At 29.0% G+C, this 20332-nt stretch overlaps 3 protein-coding genes across 5 annotated transcripts; 1 reads left to right on the top strand and 2 right to left on the bottom strand.

Moving 5' to 3' along the window:
• Positions 1-478: 478 nt before the first annotated feature.
• On the bottom strand, positions 479-3558 carry LOC119686188 (eukaryotic translation initiation factor 3 subunit D-1). Its single transcript, XM_038100690.1, has 5 exons — positions 3252-3558; positions 2784-2931; positions 2242-2723; positions 1508-1800; positions 479-1248 (listed from the first exon to the last, which is right to left on the bottom strand). The coding sequence occupies exons 1-5, from the start codon at positions 3436-3438 to the stop codon at positions 697-699; spliced, it is 1662 nt and encodes a 553-aa protein (XP_037956618.1). The 5' UTR covers positions 3439-3558; the 3' UTR covers positions 479-696.
• LOC119686190 (GILT-like protein 3) lies at positions 3523-15345 on the top strand. Of its 3 annotated transcripts, XM_038100693.1 has the most exons (6): positions 3523-3576; positions 3639-3643; positions 11508-11657; positions 11727-11894; positions 12002-12142; positions 15203-15345. In XM_038100693.1, the coding sequence occupies exons 1-6, from the start codon at positions 3552-3554 to the stop codon at positions 15323-15325; spliced, it is 612 nt and encodes a 203-aa protein (XP_037956621.1). In that variant the 5' UTR covers positions 3523-3551; the 3' UTR covers positions 15326-15345. The 3 variants fall into 3 exon arrangements, with proteins under 3 accessions (XP_037956621.1, XP_037956620.1, XP_037956623.1); XM_038100692.1 differs by lacking the exons at positions 3523-3576; positions 3639-3643 and adding an exon at positions 9617-9879; XM_038100695.1 differs by lacking the exons at positions 3523-3576; positions 3639-3643 and adding an exon at positions 10053-10091.
• On the bottom strand, positions 5095-12608 carry LOC119686189. Its single transcript, XM_038100691.1, has 5 exons — positions 12519-12608; positions 6152-6223; positions 5892-6097; positions 5541-5665; positions 5095-5482 (listed from the first exon to the last, which is right to left on the bottom strand). Exons 1-5 carry the CDS (start codon positions 12579-12581, stop codon positions 5154-5156), a joined length of 795 nt encoding a protein of 264 aa, XP_037956619.1. The 5' UTR covers positions 12582-12608; the 3' UTR covers positions 5095-5153.
• Positions 15346-20332: the final 4987 nt, after the last annotated feature.

Here is a 20332-nt window from a genome sequence, read left to right as displayed (position 1 = left end):
CCAGGTCTCACAGGCATAGAATAGCACAGACTTTACACTGGAGTTGTAAATAGGAATTATTGTGCGGGTGGAGATTTGGTTAGAGCGCCACAATATACGATGTAAAAAATATTGCACTTTTAAGTATAAATAGAATATTAGAATATTAAGAATTAATAGAATAGAATAGAATATTAAGAATTCAAAGAAATTTAAAAATAAGTTCGAAAATAGAGAATTTATATGTAATTACCTTTATCTGATCTCCTCATATTAGGAATATAAAATGTCGTCATTTTCGGTACCTAATTTCTAATCAAAGTATAATACTAAATCCTTTTATTTAACGACATGATTATTCAATTTTCGTTTTTTTGGATCTGTCTAAAGCTACTGACTTTTCGGTTATTACAACTCCAATTTATTTTAAGTAATTATATATATTATATGTATATTTAAATTTAATAGAAACACATTTAATTTGTGCGGTATCCAAAACTTTTTTATTTGTTTTAAATATGCACTGCGTATTTTCATATACACGTAATTTAGTTTATGCCTTTTAGTATACAATGCAATTAATAGTTTTGCTTATAATAAAATATAAAATAACTGTTGACGTTTTTATTGTGTTGTTTAGATTGGAAAACACGCTAAAGCAATTACTTAACTTTTTGATATTAATTAAAAAAAAAAAAAACGCCTAACCACAATAACTTATTTGTTACCATATGAATAAACAGGTTGGAAAGCTTCACCATCATCACCTTCGCCGTCATCGGAACCATCACTATCGAAGGTATTATCAGGTATATCATATAAACGAATCATTGGCTTATTTGGATCCTTCATAATTAAATATTTGCCATTCTTCTGCTTCATAACAATGTCAATTATGCAACGCAGTATACCCCAAGCATTATCCATACTTAAATTAATTTGTGTGGCAAACTCGTGTGGCTTAAACTGTTGAGTACCAAGTATGACATGACGTGAAGGATCACGTGGATTAATACGGGAAACATAGCCCAATTTCAATTGATCCGAACCAGACAGAACAGCTTGTACAGTCCATTTAGCTAATTTGCAAGCATTATTTCTCAATTCATTGGCTAAAACAGCACCACGTTGAGTGTCCAATTTTTGACGCCATTCAACCCCATTAGCCAATTTAGAATCCCATTCATTAAGTGTTTTAATAGATAAAAATTGAGGTTCACCGTTTGGAGATATAAGCACACCATCATGTTCACAACGAGCAACGAGTACCTAAAATGACACATAACAATTAATTTCAATGAAACTAAGAGTAAACAAAGATATTATATTAATTTGTCACGAGTTAATATTTAATTATTTTCAGTGAATATTCGCAATAATGATTTTTCTTCGCTTATTGTAAAGAATATAATTACAATGAAATTTTTTTAAATACAATAAAGCTGATTACTCATGAACTATTGTGTATGACGTACTAGATCAGTGTTTATGGGAATGTGAATTTTATCACGTGCATAAAAATACTTACGATATCACTGCCCAAATCCCATTTCTTGTAACGATAACCAACGCTAGCTACTTCAACGTCTTCATCTTCAGAAATGAAAGGATTTGCTTCCTTAAATCTATATTTTGGCTCCTTTTCACCGGTTTTTAAAACTTGTTGACTGAAGTTATGATTAATGAAGGTTGCTTCAATGGCTAAATTACGTGGAGAATTTGGCGAGTTATCATCATCAGTTGGTGGTTCGACAGAAGTTTCATTTACTGTAAGCAAATCGAATTCCGTGTTGTCACGTTTATCCATAAAGATCTTGTCATCTGTAAATTAATAAAATATTAAAATTTTTTATTTGTATAAATATATACACTTTATAAGTATATACATATATATGTATTCCATCAGTATATAAATATATATATTAAATAGATTTATAAATATATATATTAAATAGATATTTATAGATAGATGCATTTAAAATAAGAAGCTAAACGTTTCTATTTCGTTTACATAAAGCCTTTAATATTTATTAAAATACTAAATGTATCTAAATTTGAAAATGATAAAAATAGTTCTAATTGAAGTATAACAATCTTAGAAGACTGGTCGTCTAATAATTTTCTAAAAGTAAGTTTAAATAATATTTATAAAATATATACTCCTATTTAAATTAAATAAAGGAATTTAAAGTATAACGTAGTATAGACTGCATTCATAAAAAAAGATTATATTTTCTAAAACTATATTTTATTATCACTTACTGAACTTCTCAATGACTATATCCCATGAATAATTGGAACGTGTCGAGCACATAATGGTCGCCAAAATAGCATCTGTAGCAAAAACATTGCCCACTGTCTTCGATAAGCGACGTATAACAGGATCATCAGTAGTGGTAACAGTATGCACGATGCGATCGATTTTTTGCAATGGTTTTTCATTCTTCACATTAATACGATCATATGTTTTATCATAGTATTCAAGTGTACCACAAGTAACAATATCTTCACCATCTTTAATATTCGGTAAAGACAATTTCATTAAACGTGGAAAGTCCATTTCCTCAACCGACGTCCAATCCGCACGCACTGCCACAGATGATTCACGTATTTTAGGTGGTACACCACGTGAACCAAATTTCTTACCCATACCACGACGAGTATCGCGTGCTTTAAGATTTTTGCCTCCTAAAGTTGTCATTGTAGAGCTAAGACCACCACGGGTATTGCGACCACGTGCATTCCTAAATCACATTGTAATCTGTGTTAATACACATATTAATAGAGATGATGTATAGACTTACCTAGAATTACGCAAATTGGTGCGGAACCTGCCACGTTGATGTGGTGGTTTCTGTACGCGTGTAGTGTCTACCAAATGGAATGTTGTTTCATCTTCTTCATGGTAGTAAGCATATTGGCTACCAGTGCCAAATGTGGAAGCATACTTATCTAAAATATTTAAAAAACATATGTATTTTATAAAATACCAGTTTTTCAATTTTTTAATTTAGTTTTTTACTGAAATTTTGCTAAATATGCTTGAACAAAAATGTAAACAAACGCTTTTGACATTTTATTTCGCACTTTTGTTGACAACCAATCCGCAAATCATAAAACTATTAAATAATTTCCCAAAGGTATTTTTTTTTTGATTGCCACGATTATTTATAGTTGTCAATTGCAACATAACCTTACTATTTTTACAAATGCAATTGCTTAATATAAACATATTTAGTTATTTTATTTAATTTTTCATATTTTTTACTTACTTTGATACTTCTTGTCATTGTTGGAACTACTGGTCCAATCACATATTTTGCCCAAGCGATCGCTTTTGCTGAAGGGCTGGTACGGCATATCTTTGAAAGTGTCCGGCAGTTCGCATGGGCCCCAGCCATGCTCATTAAATTGCACAGTTGGCTTTTCAAAGTGCGGAAAAGTACTACTTTCAGTCATGGCTAACACAACGAATCAATTGATGAATATTAATGCACAAGTTTTTTACTTTTTATATTAAAATAATTAATAATTTTTTCCGTTCTCAACTGACGTGACGATTTGGAAAACGAATGCAAGTAAAAGGAATGCCAGAAGGTAAATTACTAGAGTTGTCAAGGTACGGTTTTGTAATGGAAATTTTTTTATGCACTCATAAGTGTTGGTAAGTGCGTTATAAATATATTAGGATTATTATATATAATTAATATTTTTATAATACAAAAAAATATTTGTTGAAGTTATATATATATATATATACCAAATATATAAATAAACAGAGCTGAAAGTCGAAATAAACAAAATTACATGTAGAAAGGCGACAACAGCTGACTTGACTGTTCGAATTCAAAATTCAGCAAAAACTTAAACATTTTAGCTATTTAGCACAAATTTAGCATATCAAAATAATAATGCTATTATATTTCTGTAACTTAATTATCGAACGTGTCTCAGCGGTTTTTGTGAAAAAATAATTTGAGTATTTACAGTTAAACCTCAATAAAAAATAAAAATAAAAAAGTACCAATGGTTGAATTCGTACCCTGCCGTACCTTAAAGCGCAGAGTCAGCGTTGATTAGCCAACTAACCCAAAGCCATTGACTCGTATGTTCGAATTTAAAATTTTTTTAATTTCCTGTGCAAGTTCATTAACATATGCACTTGTTATGTTATATTAGAACGAAATCATAAACTTATATTTTTTATTTGTGAAATTTCTATGCCATTCTTTTAAGTGATACTATAGTATAGTAGTATATAGGCGGTGTGCGAGTTCGAGTAAATTGATGGTTAATTGAGGAAAATAGTAAATTATGTCGGTATGGCAGCGAATGTTGGTATTTACCTGAATTTCGTGTAGGGTAATTAGATAAAAATTAGGTAAATTAGGTGTTGCCATTGTGGAAATTTTATAAGATGTTTAATAACTAAATAAATAAATTTGCAAAATTTTAACCAAAATAATAATTAAGTGCAATAAGTAAATAAATAAATATTTACATATTTACTCGAACTCGCACACGGTCATAGTAAAAGTAATTTAAATGAGTTTATTATTAAAAACTGTTATTAATTTATAATGCAATTGTAAATCGAAAAATAATGGTTTTGTACAAAATGATACTTATGATTTAATATATACGGTACATCTAAATAAATGTACATTTAATGATTAATAAAGCAGTTCGTGAATATAAAACCACTGTGAATCCGTTTTCTATTTCCAGCGTTTTCAAAATTAAATCATCAATTATGTTAGCGTCAAAAGGTGGTTGCAAATGATCTTGCACAGCTTAATGCCAGGGTAGAAACGGTTATCAACAATAAAATCAAAATGGCGATCAGCATTGCTGAAACGTATCGAGTTCTGTATAATTTATTGAATAACAGAAATTATGAAAATTTAGATTGGGTAAATGTTCTGAAAAAAGCAGCAGACTTTTAAGCAATAGGCATTCAAAAACTTTTGGCACGGAATGCCAACTACCCAAATAATTTTCTAGGAGATTTAATTTTATTTTATAAACTACAATTTTAAATATTTAAATAATAATATTAAAATATTGGTATTAATTATGATGTTAAAATATTAATGTTAAGAGTGACATATAATAGTAAAATATTTACAATAATTTTCGTTTCTCCACTCAAATACAATACAATATTAATTATATTAATGATTTCCGGTAATCCTTATATTAGCTTCCACTCTTTCGATTGCTTCTGCTATCCGTTGCAAAGAATCGGCATTTCTTCTCATTATTTTCAGAAATGCTGAGTCTGTTTCCTGCTGTAACTCCATCTGCACCTTTTCCATATTATTCACCTTTCGTATTTCGTCTAATATGTTATCATTACAATTTAACTTCCTTTTTTTTCTAGGCAAGTGATCAGAATTGTCTGAATCTGAAATGGGATCCATTGGTGTGGGCGAAGGTAACGATGGCGTTGTTTTTTCTGTTTGCGACATCAATGTGGTGGCATTTGATGATGTGCCCTGTTCTAAATGAACAACAAAAAAATGAATTTGATAAATTTAATTAAATGTTAAATAAATTACCTGCAATACTATCGCACATTAATGTGGTGGCGTTCAAATTTGGATTAGTCAAAATTTGTTTCACAGTATGATAATACTTCCATGCAGGTTTTTGTTCTGAAGCCCCATCGCTTTGTTGTTCCTTTCTGTTTTAAAAGAATCAGAAAATCCAATTTGAATAAAAATTGTTAATAATAATTTAGTGAAATTGGAAGATAACACATTATTATATTTGTGGCGCATGAATATTTATTGGTAGAAATGTTATTGGTGTCCGTACCAATCTGTGTTTTCAAATGAAATTAAGCACCTTATAGTGATTTAGTCAAAGTGTAGGGAAACGCAAGATATTTTCATTTATAAAATACTTACTTGAATCGTTGTGTGAAGTTGTGCACTTTTGTCTGCACTTCTAGACCGGTTACCTTGAAACCTCTTTTATTCAGTTCCTTGGCCATTTCTTTAAAAACATGTCCATTTCGCCTGACTCCCCGCAACTGTGGAAGTTTTTCTTCCCACAGCTCTAGGAAATGCATTTCGCTATACTCAGTCCAAGCATTACGTTTTGTTTTTATTTTCTTTAAGTAATAATTGATTTCATTAAAATACAAATCAATTATGAATTTACATACCATCGAGTTTACATTCATTTGCTGCCCTCCGTTGGTGTTTAGGAGATTGTTCAAACTTTTCATGTTATCCAACTGAAAAAATACTTCTTATTTAAAAACTTATTATATATAAAATAGTTTTAATATAAAAGCAAAAATTTAATAACGGGCTTATGTCAATGCTTGTTTACAATCATTTGTTTACATTTTATTGTTTATGTCAAATTGTGACAATTTCCCTTTTGGGAAATTTCGTAGAGTTGCATTCAATATTTTTGGTACTGTTTTTGTTGATATCTATGAAGTTTATTTATGAAGGAGCTCTTGAGGTAAATCAATTTTCATAGAAACATACATAGGTCAAGAAATTGTCTTAATGAAATTGGTGTACCATTAATCAATTTTAATAGAAACATAAATCAAGAAAACTATTCGTATAACCATTGTATATGTTATGTTTAGACACACTTTAATTTCGCAGAAATCTTAAATTCTTTTTTGTTTCAGCAAAAATTAATTTGGTTTTTCCATACAAAATTTAGTTTAAAAATTAGAAAGACATTAAAGAAAATGGCCTTAATTAATGGCCCGAAAAGTTTAAATGAAAATAAACAACATGTCGAGAGGAATTGCTTTACGCCAACTTGTGTCCATATTTTGTATAGATTTTAATTATTCACACAGAGCTGAAAAGCTTTTTCGGATTACACGAAAATGTGAATTAAAAACATTCTTGTGACAGCACATGTGCTGATTGTCGTTTTTATAAAAAAATAATTAAATATCGTCATTTGAATGTATAAGGATTTATTTACAAATTTTCAAAATGGTCTTGGAACAGATGACGATGTTCCATGTAGTGTAGGTTTATAGCAGCTCTCCACTAGTGAACAGTTTCCAAACTTACTTAATTTCATTTTAACGAAATTAAGGTAATTTCGTTGTCTGAACACAGTAATATATAGAAGTTATAACATAGATCAATATAATATATTGAATTAAGTAAAAAAAGTTAGTGAGTAATGTTTTTGAAATTATAAACGTTTGTGCATAAAAGGTAAACTTTTAATAGTTATAAATTAGTTACAATATACATTGTGACCGAAAAGTTTTCGGAAATTCTCATTTAAAATTCGCGCGCTGTATATTTTTCGATATTTTAAGTTTATGTAGTTTGGCAGCAATTAAGGACAATTACTATGCCAAAAATGAGCGCGATCTGTCAGACAGTTCGTTTACGGCAGCTGTTTAAACCAGTTCACCTCAGTAGTGCGTTGCGAAAAAAACAATGGAAAAAAATATTGAACAAAGAGTTTGCATCAAATTTTGTGTTTCGAACGAAATTTCGTGTGCAGAATCTTTGCGAATGCTACAAAAGGCTTATGGGGAATCAGTTTTATCGAAAACTCAAGTTTATGAGTGGTACAAAGCCTTTCAGGACGGTCGTACGACCGTCGAAGACATGCCGCGTTCTGGACGACCTTCGACCTCTACCACCGACGAAAACATTGAAAAGGCAAAGGAAATCGTGTTCCAAAATCCTCATGTGAGTGTTAGAGAGATAGCACGAGAGCTAGGCATCGGTCGTGAGATGGCTCGTTTGATTTTGGTGGACAATTTGTGTATGCGACGTGTCAACGCTCGGCTTGTTCCGATTCACCTCAATTTGTTCCAACATTATCAACGATTTTAAGGCCAAACATTCAATAAATACCATCGAACAGCCACCGTATTCACCTGATCTTGCACCGTGTGACTTTTTCCTGTTTCCCAACCTCAAATTACCACTCAGAGGAACGCGTTTTGAATCCATAGAAGACGTAAAACAGAATTCGCAGAGGGAACTCAAAGCCATACCGGAAAGCGCCTATAAATGTTTTGATGATTGAAGAAACGTTGGCATTTTGGTATCGCTTCTAATGGGCATATTTTGAAGGAGATAAAATAAATATTGATGAAGATTAAGAATTTTGCGTTTTATTTAAAATTTCCGGAAACTTTTCGGTCACAATGTATTATATATTTTATAAAATTTCATAAACAAAAAGAAACTTTTCAAAAAATACAAAAATTTTTAAAATCGAAAGCAAAATCAAATGAAGGGCAGAGCTCCAAAAGAATTGACATGTATAGTGTTTTCAACTGCTGAGACTTTGTTAAGTGTAATAGCTAACCCGCTAATGTTAGGAAGCAGAAGGGTTATAAATGTTAGTACTGGATTTAATGCGAGTAGGGAAGCTAGGGAAGGCCAGGAGAAACTGATCTTTTTATTATTATAATTATGTAGAGTCAATTTTGAGAAGGGTATCTGAATCCCAAAAACCTATTTAAATTTAGAAACGGAAGTAATACTTGCTTCAGGGATTACCCGGGACGATGTGGTAGAGGATTCAGGTTTTTGAAACGAATAGAGCTCCGTTTAAAAGACATGTCTTTTCGTTAAAGTAAGCCTATAACAATAAGAGAACGGTTTTTAGTTTCATTTCAAAATAAAATAATATTTTTCGCAAATATATCACCTATTTAACAATCACAACAATGTCAATATATTTAAGAAGGCAAGAAGTACTCTCAGCTTACATTCAGATAAGTTTCATAAACATATTATTTGTGGCTGTTTAACTTTGGTCTGGAACGCCAAGCGAATACTAGATGTGGACTTTCTATCTTCATGTGATATTAGGAAATTCTCAACGGTTGATATTTTAAACTTCATTCAAAGGCTCGAGTGTGTTCTCTTTAGTTAGGGTCAGTATTAGCATATAAGATCCACCACAATTCGTGCTATGCTTTGTTGAAAGCCAATATGCTTTTTATTTTTATACTATTCATGTTATTCAAATAATCCTAAATTTCCGATCAGGAACTTCACTAATGGATACACCTCAATTTTTGAAATTTGAATTATAATATTCTGATTTTATTGAATTAATATCTTTAAACTTATTTGACTTTGCCAGTAGTGTACTTCATTATTCTCTTAAGTATTCTTTTAGTCATTAAGCCACTTTACTCGATTCTGTAGAAGACCAAATTATGAGCTAAATGTGTACTGAAATTGTTCAGAATCATGGATGCTTTTATTACACGCGACATTTACATAGCATGCATCAATGGAAAAGTAGAGATACTCACGTTTTTTACAACTAAAAATAAAATAGATAATAACAGCGTGAAACATATGTGCTCGAGTTAAACCAAATTGCACTAGCCTAACAATCAGATCACCACTAAGCGCACCGCTCATGAGAGCTAATCACATACATTACCGCTTACTGCTCGCGTTGTACATACTCGCACTTCGCCATCTGTGCGATCCCATATGTGAGAAGTCGAATGCAAATTATGCGGTAGTGCTCGTCTCAATTGCTTGAAACAATGGAGATCAGAAATAAAAATAAACAGCAATCGGACAACGACCAACAAGAAATATAAGGCAAATAGCAAAAGTGTCTTTATATTTACGACATACCAAACTCTGAAGTCAGTTTGTATTCGAGTGTCGCGCTCTAAAGTTCAGGAACGTGCCGTGATAAGAATTTCTTGTCTGTCTAATTAAAATAAAACGATTAATTAAATAATTTATTCACATAAACTGAAGTAGAATTTATTTCATCAAATTTTTTGTTAAACTAAATAATTTGTTAAATAATTTCGTTTCCAAAATGAGTTCAACGAAGTCCATACTGCGAGTGATGTTATCAAGCTTTTGCTTGATATTAGGATTAATCGGAAATTGTGGTGTCAATGTAAGATACTTAAATGAGTGCTTGAAAACTTATTGGGGAATATTGGGGGAAATCCAAAAATAAATTGCATTAATCTAATCAATATTACAGATGTGAAAGAGAACTTCTTCTCATATCATATCATTAGTTGAATGTATAGACCCGACCCTGGGTTCACAGTTATTCAAATGGTTTAGTTTGAAAAAGTGATGTTTACCAAAAGTGGTATTAAGGTTTGTTTTACCCAAGACACTTGTGACAATATTTGTATATATACCAATAATTCTTAAAAAATAAATTATGAACAGTAAAAATTTAAAATTTGGTGATCTAGAAGTTATATCGAGCCGATTTAAGATTGGTATATTTTATTTATTATTTTAACTAAACTACCCTTGATTTATTTCTGGTAAAGAGAGGATTTATGGTCCTACTAATTTATCTAAGAAGTGAAAAGTCGATTTAAGAAAATCGAGTCAAAAGAATTGTTTCTTAAATATCTTTTTATCATTTACATTATTTATAAAAGGGATCTTTGCGGATATTGAAGAGCACAGAAACTATGGTATATGGAGAATCACTGTTGTAGGCCTACAAATAAAAAAATTAGTGAAAAAATTAAAAATCATACCACAGAATTATTTTCTATATTTTAAAAGAAATCAGAAATTTGTCATTGTAAATGGTTTTCTTGTTTTTAGAGTTAGGCTTTTATCTATGTGAGTTAGAATATTTTCGGAAAGCATTTTATCCGTACAACCTTCAAAACATTATTTTTGAACCTATCAACGATTTTTTTCCGAAATTTCGGAGTTAATAAAAGTCACATACATCTGTACTTATGGATGTAGATAAACACGTCCATTCCTAATGTGTGCTGAAACTGCAACACTACCATCACCCGTGACGTCGCCCATCTGTTCTCATGGCCAACTACACATAAACCTTCGTTCATACTATCGTTGGACGAATCTTTGTTTCTCCGTCTAGACCTAGGTGCACCCTCACTCCAATACATCCCTTTTCCTTATTCCCAACCTTCTTACCACCAATTATCCACACCCTAACACATGTATTCGTCTTGTAAAACCTTTTATGCTATCTATTCATGATTCTAGCGGGTTACGATTAGAACAACATAGATGCAGATATATTTCTTATGATATAGTACATAAAAAAAATTTTTTTATTTTCAAACTATAGGTTGATAGAATTTGCCAATATACAAAAGGTAGTCAATTCTTTTTAAGGATATGCCGATAAATATCTAAGATTCATTCCTTTTGTAGCGTCTAGCGTTTTTGATAAGATTTTTGACGTCTTCATTACTCATTCACAAGTACATATATTTATAAATATATATTTATATATATACATATTTATATATTTATATATATACATATTTATATATTTATATTATTTATAGTTTTTTACTTATCAAGCTAGAGTTGCCTACAATCGTCAGCCTATAGTTGGTTTGTCGTCAGACTTAAAATAATTTAAGATCTACCACATCTTAGATTATATAGAAATAGTTTCAATTGTTTTTTTATAGCAATATTCCAACTTTTTTTAATTTTTTAATTTTTAATTTTTAAATTAACGAAAAATGTAATTATAATATTTATTATTTAATATTAAATTCGTAGGCTGAAAACCAATTAATGGTGCAAGTTTACTATGAAACCCTTTGCCCAGATAGTATACGTTTTATATGTACGGAATTTTATAATTCTATGAAGGAAAATGGCCGATTGGAATTTACGGATTTGAAATTTATACCTTACGGTAAAGTATCTGTAAGTTCATAAAATAATTTCGAAATTTAATAAGTTAAAAATTAAAAAAATATAATTAATTCTTTTTAGTCTTGGACTAATCCTACTACAAATGTAACGATACTATATTGCCAACATGGAGAGACAGAGTGTGAATTAAATGCACTTCACGCCTGTATAGTTGAGAATAACTCCCCTAAAGAGCAATTGGATTTGATCAATTGTTTATTAAGATATAACAACCATAATATTGATGTTGTAAGTACTATTCGTTAAAAATAACTGCTTTAGAATTATTTTATTTAAAAATGATTTAAAGTTAAAATCTATAGAAAAGTTAAAAAATAATTTAAATAAAATTCTAGTGCGCCGAAAAGCTAAAAATCGATGTGAGTAAGGCAAAAACTTGTAAAGCCACACGTTCCACACCCGACATTTTGAAGAAGTACGGCGATATGACAGATCTGATTGATTTGACTTTTGTTCCATCAATTGCATTCGATAATGTGAGTAGTAATATTATTTTTATTATATATTAACATTGGTTATTATAAGTGTTAAGTGTTTGTTATCCGTTATCATAAATTCATTGGACAAAGTATTATCAAATAATAGAAAAAATATGGTATAGTTCTGTGTATCCTATATACCGGAGCACTGTAAATTCTTACATAAAGAGAATATATTTAATTGTATAAAACCTATGGTAACTTTTTCCGCTATGCTTATTAGTTTCGATTTTTAGCCAGTAAGATTTTTAATATCTTTTGAGTTCCTTTTCTCACTCATCTGACAGAACTATTACTTTTCAAAATTAGAAGAATAATTCAGGATATAGACTATTCAGATTGGTTTATTTTTATGTAAATGGGAGAGTCGTACCTTTTTTCTTCGACGTTGTCTGACATCTTTACATCTGTCTTTGTGGTCCTCTTCCTCTATCATATGAACATCGTTTTATCCATATTATCACAACAGATCAGTCTTTGCACTTATGTTATCTTTAGTGTGCAAGAACGCCAATTCAACCTTATTTTATTTATATATTTATTTATTTATATATTTATTTATTTATATATTTATTTATTTATATATAAACATAGTGATTCACTATACGATTATTCTCTTCATACTAATTATTTCAAAAATTATTGTTGCATTTTTCTTCAAATAACTCTTCCTCATTCTCTTGATTAAAATTATTTAATTATTTAATTTTTTTATTCTCTTAATATAATATAAGTTGAAATATGAATATGATTTAATTTTAAAATGATTTTAAATAATAAAACAGAAATTAAAATTACTCGCAAATTAAGAATAATTAATTTTTTGTTATTCACAACCGGTAAAACACAGTTTGGATTAAATTAAATATAATAATTAACCGTTTCTACTCGTAATTAATCCCCAAATGTGCTTTTGTTAGAACAACAAAATAATGCACGAAATTTAAACAATATTATATACGATAATTATAGAGATAAGATAAAAATTATTTCCAACTAAAAATGTTAATGATGTGAATCTTTTTAAATAAACGATTCGATATTGTTTAATTAAATAGCTTTTTGTACAAAGGTGTGACGTCATGAATAATAGCTGACAAAGCGTTGATATTGTAATTTATTCTATATTTTCCATTTTTTTACAAAATATTTATTAATTTCTGAAATGCAATATTATTATTATAACAATAAACGTTAAATGTTTCAATTTACTAAACGTTTAATAATTTGTAATACTACACAATTGTAATAAAGATTAACAATTAATATAATATTACTATAGACATATACATATGGAGTACAATTACTGAATCAAAATTATTGCTTAAGATTCATTCGAAGATAACTTCGAAATGGACATAAATAAGGCTAATACCCTGATGTTCGAATCATTTATGAATATATATAACAATGGCAAATCGCTTATGGCATACCTTAAATATGAAAGCTCGTATGCTTAATAGAATACTAAGGGTCTTCATGGCTATGTGATCTATAAGTCCTATATTTGATAGAAAAAGAATAAAACTTATTTTAGATTTCCGTAAACCTGTTCTTCGTGTACTGAATTGAGTTCTAATCAGCTCAAAGACTACATGATATTAGATAGGAAAAGAACGAGAGATCTTCTGAATGTTAGTTAATATATAGTTGCTATGTTTAAAGGAAGGCTAATGACCTCTGGAACTATATGAACTATATTAATTCGAAAAATAAATAAAGATTTAAATTTCAGCGAAGTTATAATTCGTGTATTTATTAACGTACTAACGGTTTATATGACTATATGCCATTCATTAGATAAAATAAGAACCAAGGATGTTCTGAATTATAGCGAAACTACAGTTCGTATGGTTAATAGAGTGACTGTCTCTAAATACTTATGGTATATATTAAACAGAAAAAGAACGAGAAACGTTTTGCATTCTAATGATTTTGCAGTTTGTGTGTTTAATAGAGTAACTGTTTTTGGAATTTAATGGTATATATATTGAATAGAAAAAGAATAAATGGCATTTTGGATTTTAACAAACCTGTGGTTCGTGTGTGTCGTTACGTTAACGGGGGCATGGTCTGACAAGCGGGCTGTACGGTAGTTGATGAAAAAGTTTTGAAATTTATCAAATATTTTATATATCTTTGACCAGCACTGAACACTTTGTGATTAGAATGCCTAGAAAACTTTTTTTTTCCATTAAACTGGCAGAAATAATTAAGGTATATTTGTCATATCCATTGTTTCATCTGGAAGACAAAATAGTGTGGCAAGCATAGCATACGAAATAATAATGGAAACAACGGTTAGTGTAGGTTGTCATTCCCAGGAAACATTGAATTTCTTTAAAGAGAAATGTTGATATTTATATGACTAAATAGTCCTTAATGTCTGCTTAAAATTTATTAATTCTGTCAATTGAAAAGTAATAGATCATAAAATTTTAAGAATTCCGGAATGAAACTTTAAAGCTATTGTAAATTGAATATCATCCCACATCCACTAATGTGGGTAGAAATTGATAGCATTTCAGATTTTAAATATTCATGCATATTCATTGTATTTCTGTGTCAGCTTTATACAATTCCTTTGTTGGGTCTATTATATCAGTTAAAAAGGAAGATATACCAAAATAGAAATTTGTAAGAAAAAAAGTTTTTCTCTTAAAGAATCCGAATATATACTTATAAAATTTCTCTGCTTGAAGTAATCATAGGGTACAAAACTGCTGGGCATCACACGACTGCTGCAGATATTACCACAGATCCAACATGTTTCAATGATGGTCCATTCCTACCGTCCCCTCTACCCAATCTTTCTAGATTCACCGATAAAACTAAATAATTCGAGTTAATCTGTTTTAGGTACTAAGTTTTTTTTCTGACTTCGAATTCTATGGTCTACTGACTAATTGTCACAGTTATCCTATCCAACATTCAAGATGAAACAAATATTATTATTTATTTGTTTCTTTGTGTTAAGTTTATATCATATTTGTTATTATATATATTATATTTTTGTGTTCAAATTTAATATTAAATTATTTTTTTATTTTATTTTAGAATTTCGACCCTTGGGATCAAGATCAATATAGGTTCAATTTTGATAAAGCCTTTTGCAAGCAGTACAAAAAAAAATTCGACGTGAATCTACAAAATTGCCCTAATAACCGGAAATTAAATTAATTAATATTAATTATCTTACTAAATAATATTATTAATTAATGAACAAATTTTTTTATGTTAAGTAATGTTATGTAAAATAAATAAAGTTTGAAATTATATAGTCTAAGCTATAATTTATGAAATCTTTTTCAACTATTTTGTAGTGCATTTTATTTTACTTATTTTATTTACTTTACTTTTTGGTGTGTCGGATAAAACTATTGACAGCCTCATTGTAAGACCCACACATAGCGGGCGTTCTTTAAGAACGCAATGACACACAGATTCAAGTATCCGCTTCTCTAATAATCAAAATTCCATTTCAGTTATCAAGGAGGTGAAAAAATCTTCATATTTACATAGATAAACTTATTTTAATCATGTATAAAGGTGTGAGAAAGTGGTTAGATTAAGTAGGTTAAGGATTAAAATAAGTGTTAGTGATATGCTCTATGGAGGATTTTTTCGGGCACGTGGTTGTATAGAGTAATAAAATAATGAGTATATATATACACCATTTTAGCGATATTAGATTAGGTTATACCGGCGATTCTAAGGGTTCATTAACCTAAGTGCGCATTCTATTACCTTAAAAGAACTCAAAGACTTGAAAATAAGCTTGAACCTTTCGCAAAGCCTAAAATGCTCTTTAGAGAGATGTCACGGCGCTGACCAAGATCCTTAAAACGGTAAATGGTTCACGTATGCGATGGACAATAACAAAGTAGATGTGCAAAACTTTTATTATTCTCTCTCTACTTGTATTAAGTACAAGATATTGGCATTTATGTTATATTTGACAAAATTTAGAATATTTTATTCTAAATTGCCTTCTTATTAGAGCAATATAGGTGTGTTATGTTAAGACTCAATCCAAAACTTTTTCCGATGCGACATTAAATTGAAATATATTTAGAGTATGAAAAATAAATATACTAGTTAGTTTTTTATAGGGCCGGATGTTTCAGCCCTTAGTTGTTGAATTTCGAAAATTAGTTGTTATTAGTAGCACAAGATATAGTTTTTATATAGAATGGGGAGTCGTAACTTTCAAAGATGGTATTACGTATCATCAACAATGTTAGCAATAAACATATTAGTTATGTTGTCAAATTGGGTTATAGTATATAAGGTGTATATATAAATTTGATTAAACTTTTTTAATCAATATTTACTATTTCTAAAAAAAAATCATTAAAATAAATATACATATTACTTTATTCTTCTCGTAAAAATTCATTAATTTTTGTTTTATTTTATATATAATAATATTAAAATGTATAATTAAATCAAAAAACATTTCCTTTGTACGAAAAGTAGTTTTTTATTCATAATTTAAATATTCCACTATATAATAACAGTTCATCACATCAATAATTTCACTCAATACATTTAATTTGGTATAAAATATTGTCACAAAAATTATTTAAAGGCCTAAAAGTATGCATACATTTTTCATCTAACACTCGTATTTATGGAAATAAAGTGTTGTTAAGTGTTTCCATGGATGTACACATATAAAAAATATAGGAATATATAAAATATATTTATAATATATAGAAATATAGAAAAATAATTTTATACAATTTATTATTTTTATTTTTTTCTTTATTTTTATTTTTCTAAGTAAATACATAAGTAAGAATCAATTCGAGAGAAGGGTACTGGATACGTAAAGGAAAAGGAGATAGAAAAACACGATGTCTGATATTTAATCCTGCATCAAAGGAGATAAGACAAACCGATATATAGATTGGTGGTTAGATAGACAGGCTAACAGAAAAATATGTAGCTATTGTTAAAATAATTAATCTTATCAGGTTGAACAAAAAACATATATATGATTTACACATAGATCATTTTTTTACATTAGAATAGATTGCGATAAAAATTGACTTTATCACCTCCGGTTTGGCTCTTGAGAAACTTTCAGCCAAATTAGAATTGATAAAATCAAAAGCTATACCGCTTATACCAAAATATATAATATCAACGATTGAATTGTCTTATGGCAGCTATGAGGAATAAAAGTTTTAGTCTTGAGGAATTGATCAGTTGTAAGAAGAAATATATTTTGAAGAAGAATTGAAGAATTGAGTAAATAGATAAAATATATGATTATTAGAGTGATTTCATTAGGTCAATAAAACAATTATTCAATGCAAATAATCTTTAATTTATGGAGTTCATTATATGAGCGGCTATTCTATAAAAACCATTAGCACTTTATTTATAAAATAGTATGTGATGTATATTTTGAAAAAAAAAATTATTTATTAAATAAATTAAAAATAAAAATAGTTTCATAATTAAATAAAATAATTAAATTGAAAATGTCTTATGGTATATTTATAAAATATGGTTTAAAAAAATATGTGAGGGTAACATAAAAGATGCCAAGTTGCCTCAGGTAGCCTAGATATGAAGTATGGGCAACTTAATTTTGTACAAGCATAGTTGATTTCTTTCATAGGATTTTCACTTAATAACGATTATGCGGAAACATATATATACGAGTATAAATACGTCATGATTGCTAATAAATACTCATCAATGGTATTACACTTATGACAAATATCTAGATTCAATCATATATATGATATATAAATATCTGATATAATTTAAGGGCAAGGGAATTTAAGTGTATTAGAGTTTATATTGCATTATTACAATATAAACTTGCATCCATTAATTTCCAAACTTATTTGTTTTTTATTCATTTATTCCACGGTACTCGTATGTATACCTTATCAATTTATTCGTAAATAAAATAGCTGTTAATTCATATAGAAATTTTTCATAACTTCATTTAAACTATCAGCCAAGCTGATTTTAATTTTTTTGAATCCAATTGCATTGATAGGTTTTGGTAACAATGACTTCTGACTTCTGGCGAAGGAAAGCCGCAAAGCCGCACCTGTAAAATTATTATTCTCAGCATTGAAAACGCTGACGCACGCTTCTAAAAATAAGAATGAAAATTCATTTGGTAACCATCGTCAGCGATGCAGTTTAATTGCCTTTGTTATCGATTTGATTGGATTTGTGTTATTTTCGAAGCAAATCGATTTAATTTATTTCGACGTTATCATGACATTTAGCTTTTTGTCCTCACAAGACTTTCCAAATATTAATGAATTGACAAAGGAATTATTTTCGGAATAAACTTTTTGACAAAGAATCTTTGTCTTCGATTCTTATTCCACGTTAACCTTTTCAAATTAATCATTTCACTTATTAAAAAAAAATTAAAAATTAAAAAATGCATATGAATTATTTTTATAATCAAATTGAGAAAATATTAGAAAGAACACTATATCGCCATTTATTTGTGGAGTGACTATAACACCATACTTAATAGATATACAAGCAACATCATGTATTGTATTAAACACGATTATTGTCTTAATTAGACACTACCGACTACATAGATCTGTTGTAGCTCGAATCCAGAATCACTCACTTATTTTAACTACTTGACATTCATCAGAGGGTGCGCCTTCTTAAGTTGCTATCCAATATTCTCAATGTAGGTGGTAAAGCGTACATCAAAATTTGAATAAAATATTGACTTCTTGGTTTTAGAAGAATGTATTCCTAATTAAACTTGTTTAAAACTGTCTGCCTTACACATTTTTCAATCAAATCTCCATTTCCTTACTTTTTGTAGCCCAAAATATCTGACAGTTCTAAGACATTTCAAAAAATAAAAGACTGAGATGTATGCTACGTTTATCTAAAGGCATGAATGCAATTCGTTTGAAATAATAATTCTTTTGAAGTTTAAAAAAAATAATATTTTAACGCTGACTCTGAGCTTCAAATTTAGCAGGGTACGAGTTCAACCCTTGATATTTAAAGTTTCAAAAAATTATTTACGAATAATTAAATACAAGAAATAATTCCAAGACTACTGATGATGAGTATTTGGCAATACTCGATATAGCTGTATCGTCAGCCAAAAATTCAATTAATTTAAAATAATATAATATAAATTTATGTTGCTGTAGTTTACTACTTTACTACTTTTCACAACCTCTCTACCAAATACAAAAGTTTCTATTAAGGTAAATAGATACTTCCGGCATGACTGCCGTTAAATTACAACTACAAGAAAAATAATACAAAATACCATTACGATGGATTTTAAAAATAAAATATGAACAAATATCAACAAAACGAGTAATTTTATACTAAAAATAAACATATCTTTTTTGTTTTATTTCATTTCTAATATAGGTCAATATAGCCAGATTTCAAGACCTTAACATAAGGCATCTTCTTTTTAAAGGTGGCGTAAAAATTAAGAGAGACCCTTAAATTACAAATGGACATGAGATATTTATCTCAGCACAAACTATAAGTTCCATAAAAAGATTAATTCAGATTAATTAAGATTAATATTTATACAATACCTCTCTACCTTCCTTTTTCTTTTCACACTACGTTTTTATAATATTACTCGAACTCCCATCTCTTGTGAATCGAGAGTAAGCAAAAAAATTCAAGAACTTTTAATTTAACAGAAAAATTTTACATTTATTGTAAAAATAAATGCCTCACTTTTGTTCAAATACAATTAATTTAGAAATGTCTTTATAAAAGTTATTAAAAAAATAAAATTATAACAAAAATTTTGGTTTAATAAGAAAAAATGAATGTTTTTAACAAACAAACATTAGACGCAAGTATAATTGCGTAAGAACCCTCCTGGGTTCCCTAACTATGTGCAAAGATAACGGTCGTTTTTCTTCGTCGTCATGACATCAGTTATCCAGTCAACTTGCGTTATTAGACACCTTTAATTTTAAATTACATTAGCTTTCTTAGAATAAGCAATTAAAAAAAATTGTTTAATATATAACTTACATAGCGGTTCTATTAGCGGTTTTAACTAGGAATATAATATATTATATTCTTTCCCATCCAATTGAAATTTATTTTCCCACTTGGAACTCCTAGGCTTATATAATACCTAGTTGCGGTTATACTCCTTATATCGGAACCATGAACAGTTATCATTACCTC

This window comes from Teleopsis dalmanni, chromosome 2 (genome assembly GCF_002237135.1).
Source record: "Teleopsis dalmanni isolate 2A chromosome 2, ASM223713v2, whole genome shotgun sequence".
Lineage (NCBI taxonomy): Eukaryota > Metazoa > Arthropoda > Insecta > Diptera > Diopsidae > Teleopsis > Teleopsis dalmanni.
This window is presented reverse-complemented; position numbering and strand designations above follow the sequence as displayed.

What these genes read in the sequence shown, in the direction of transcription:
- LOC119686188 (XM_038100690.1), bottom strand. Translation starts at nt 3,438, where the DNA reads ATGACTGAAAGTAGTACTTTTCCGCACTTTGAAAAGCCAACTGTGCAA. An exon ending in CAATGACAAGAAGTATCAAA is followed by an intron (nt 2,932 to 3,251) that starts GTAAGTAAAAAA and finishes TAAATATTTTAG; the next exon opens with ATAAGTATGCTTCCACATTT. An exon ending in ACCAATTTGCGTAATTCTAG is followed by an intron (nt 2,724 to 2,783) that starts GTAAGTCTATAC and finishes AATGTGATTTAG; the next exon opens with GAATGCACGTGGTCGCAATA.
- LOC119686190 (XM_038100692.1), top strand. Translation starts at nt 9,796, where the DNA reads ATGAGTTCAACGAAGTCCATACTGCGAGTGATGTTATCAAGCTTTTGC. An exon ending in TCGGAAATTGTGGTGTCAAT is followed by an intron (nt 9,880 to 11,507) that starts GTAAGATACTTA and finishes TTAAATTCGTAG; the next exon opens with GCTGAAAACCAATTAATGGT. An exon ending in CATCAATTGCATTCGATAAT is followed by an intron (nt 12,143 to 15,202) that starts GTGAGTAGTAAT and finishes ATTTTATTTTAG; the next exon opens with AATTTCGACCCTTGGGATCA.
- LOC119686189 (XM_038100691.1), bottom strand. Translation starts at nt 12,581, where the DNA reads ATGATAGAGGAAGAGGACCACAAAGACAGATGTAAAGATGTCAGACAA. An exon ending in GACAACGTCGAAGAAAAAAG is followed by an intron (nt 6,224 to 12,518) that starts GTACGACTCTCC and finishes GTATTTTTTCAG; the next exon opens with TTGGATAACATGAAAAGTTT. An exon ending in AACTTCACACAACGATTCAA is followed by an intron (nt 5,666 to 5,891) that starts GTAAGTATTTTA and finishes CTTTTAAAACAG; the next exon opens with AAAGGAACAACAAAGCGATG.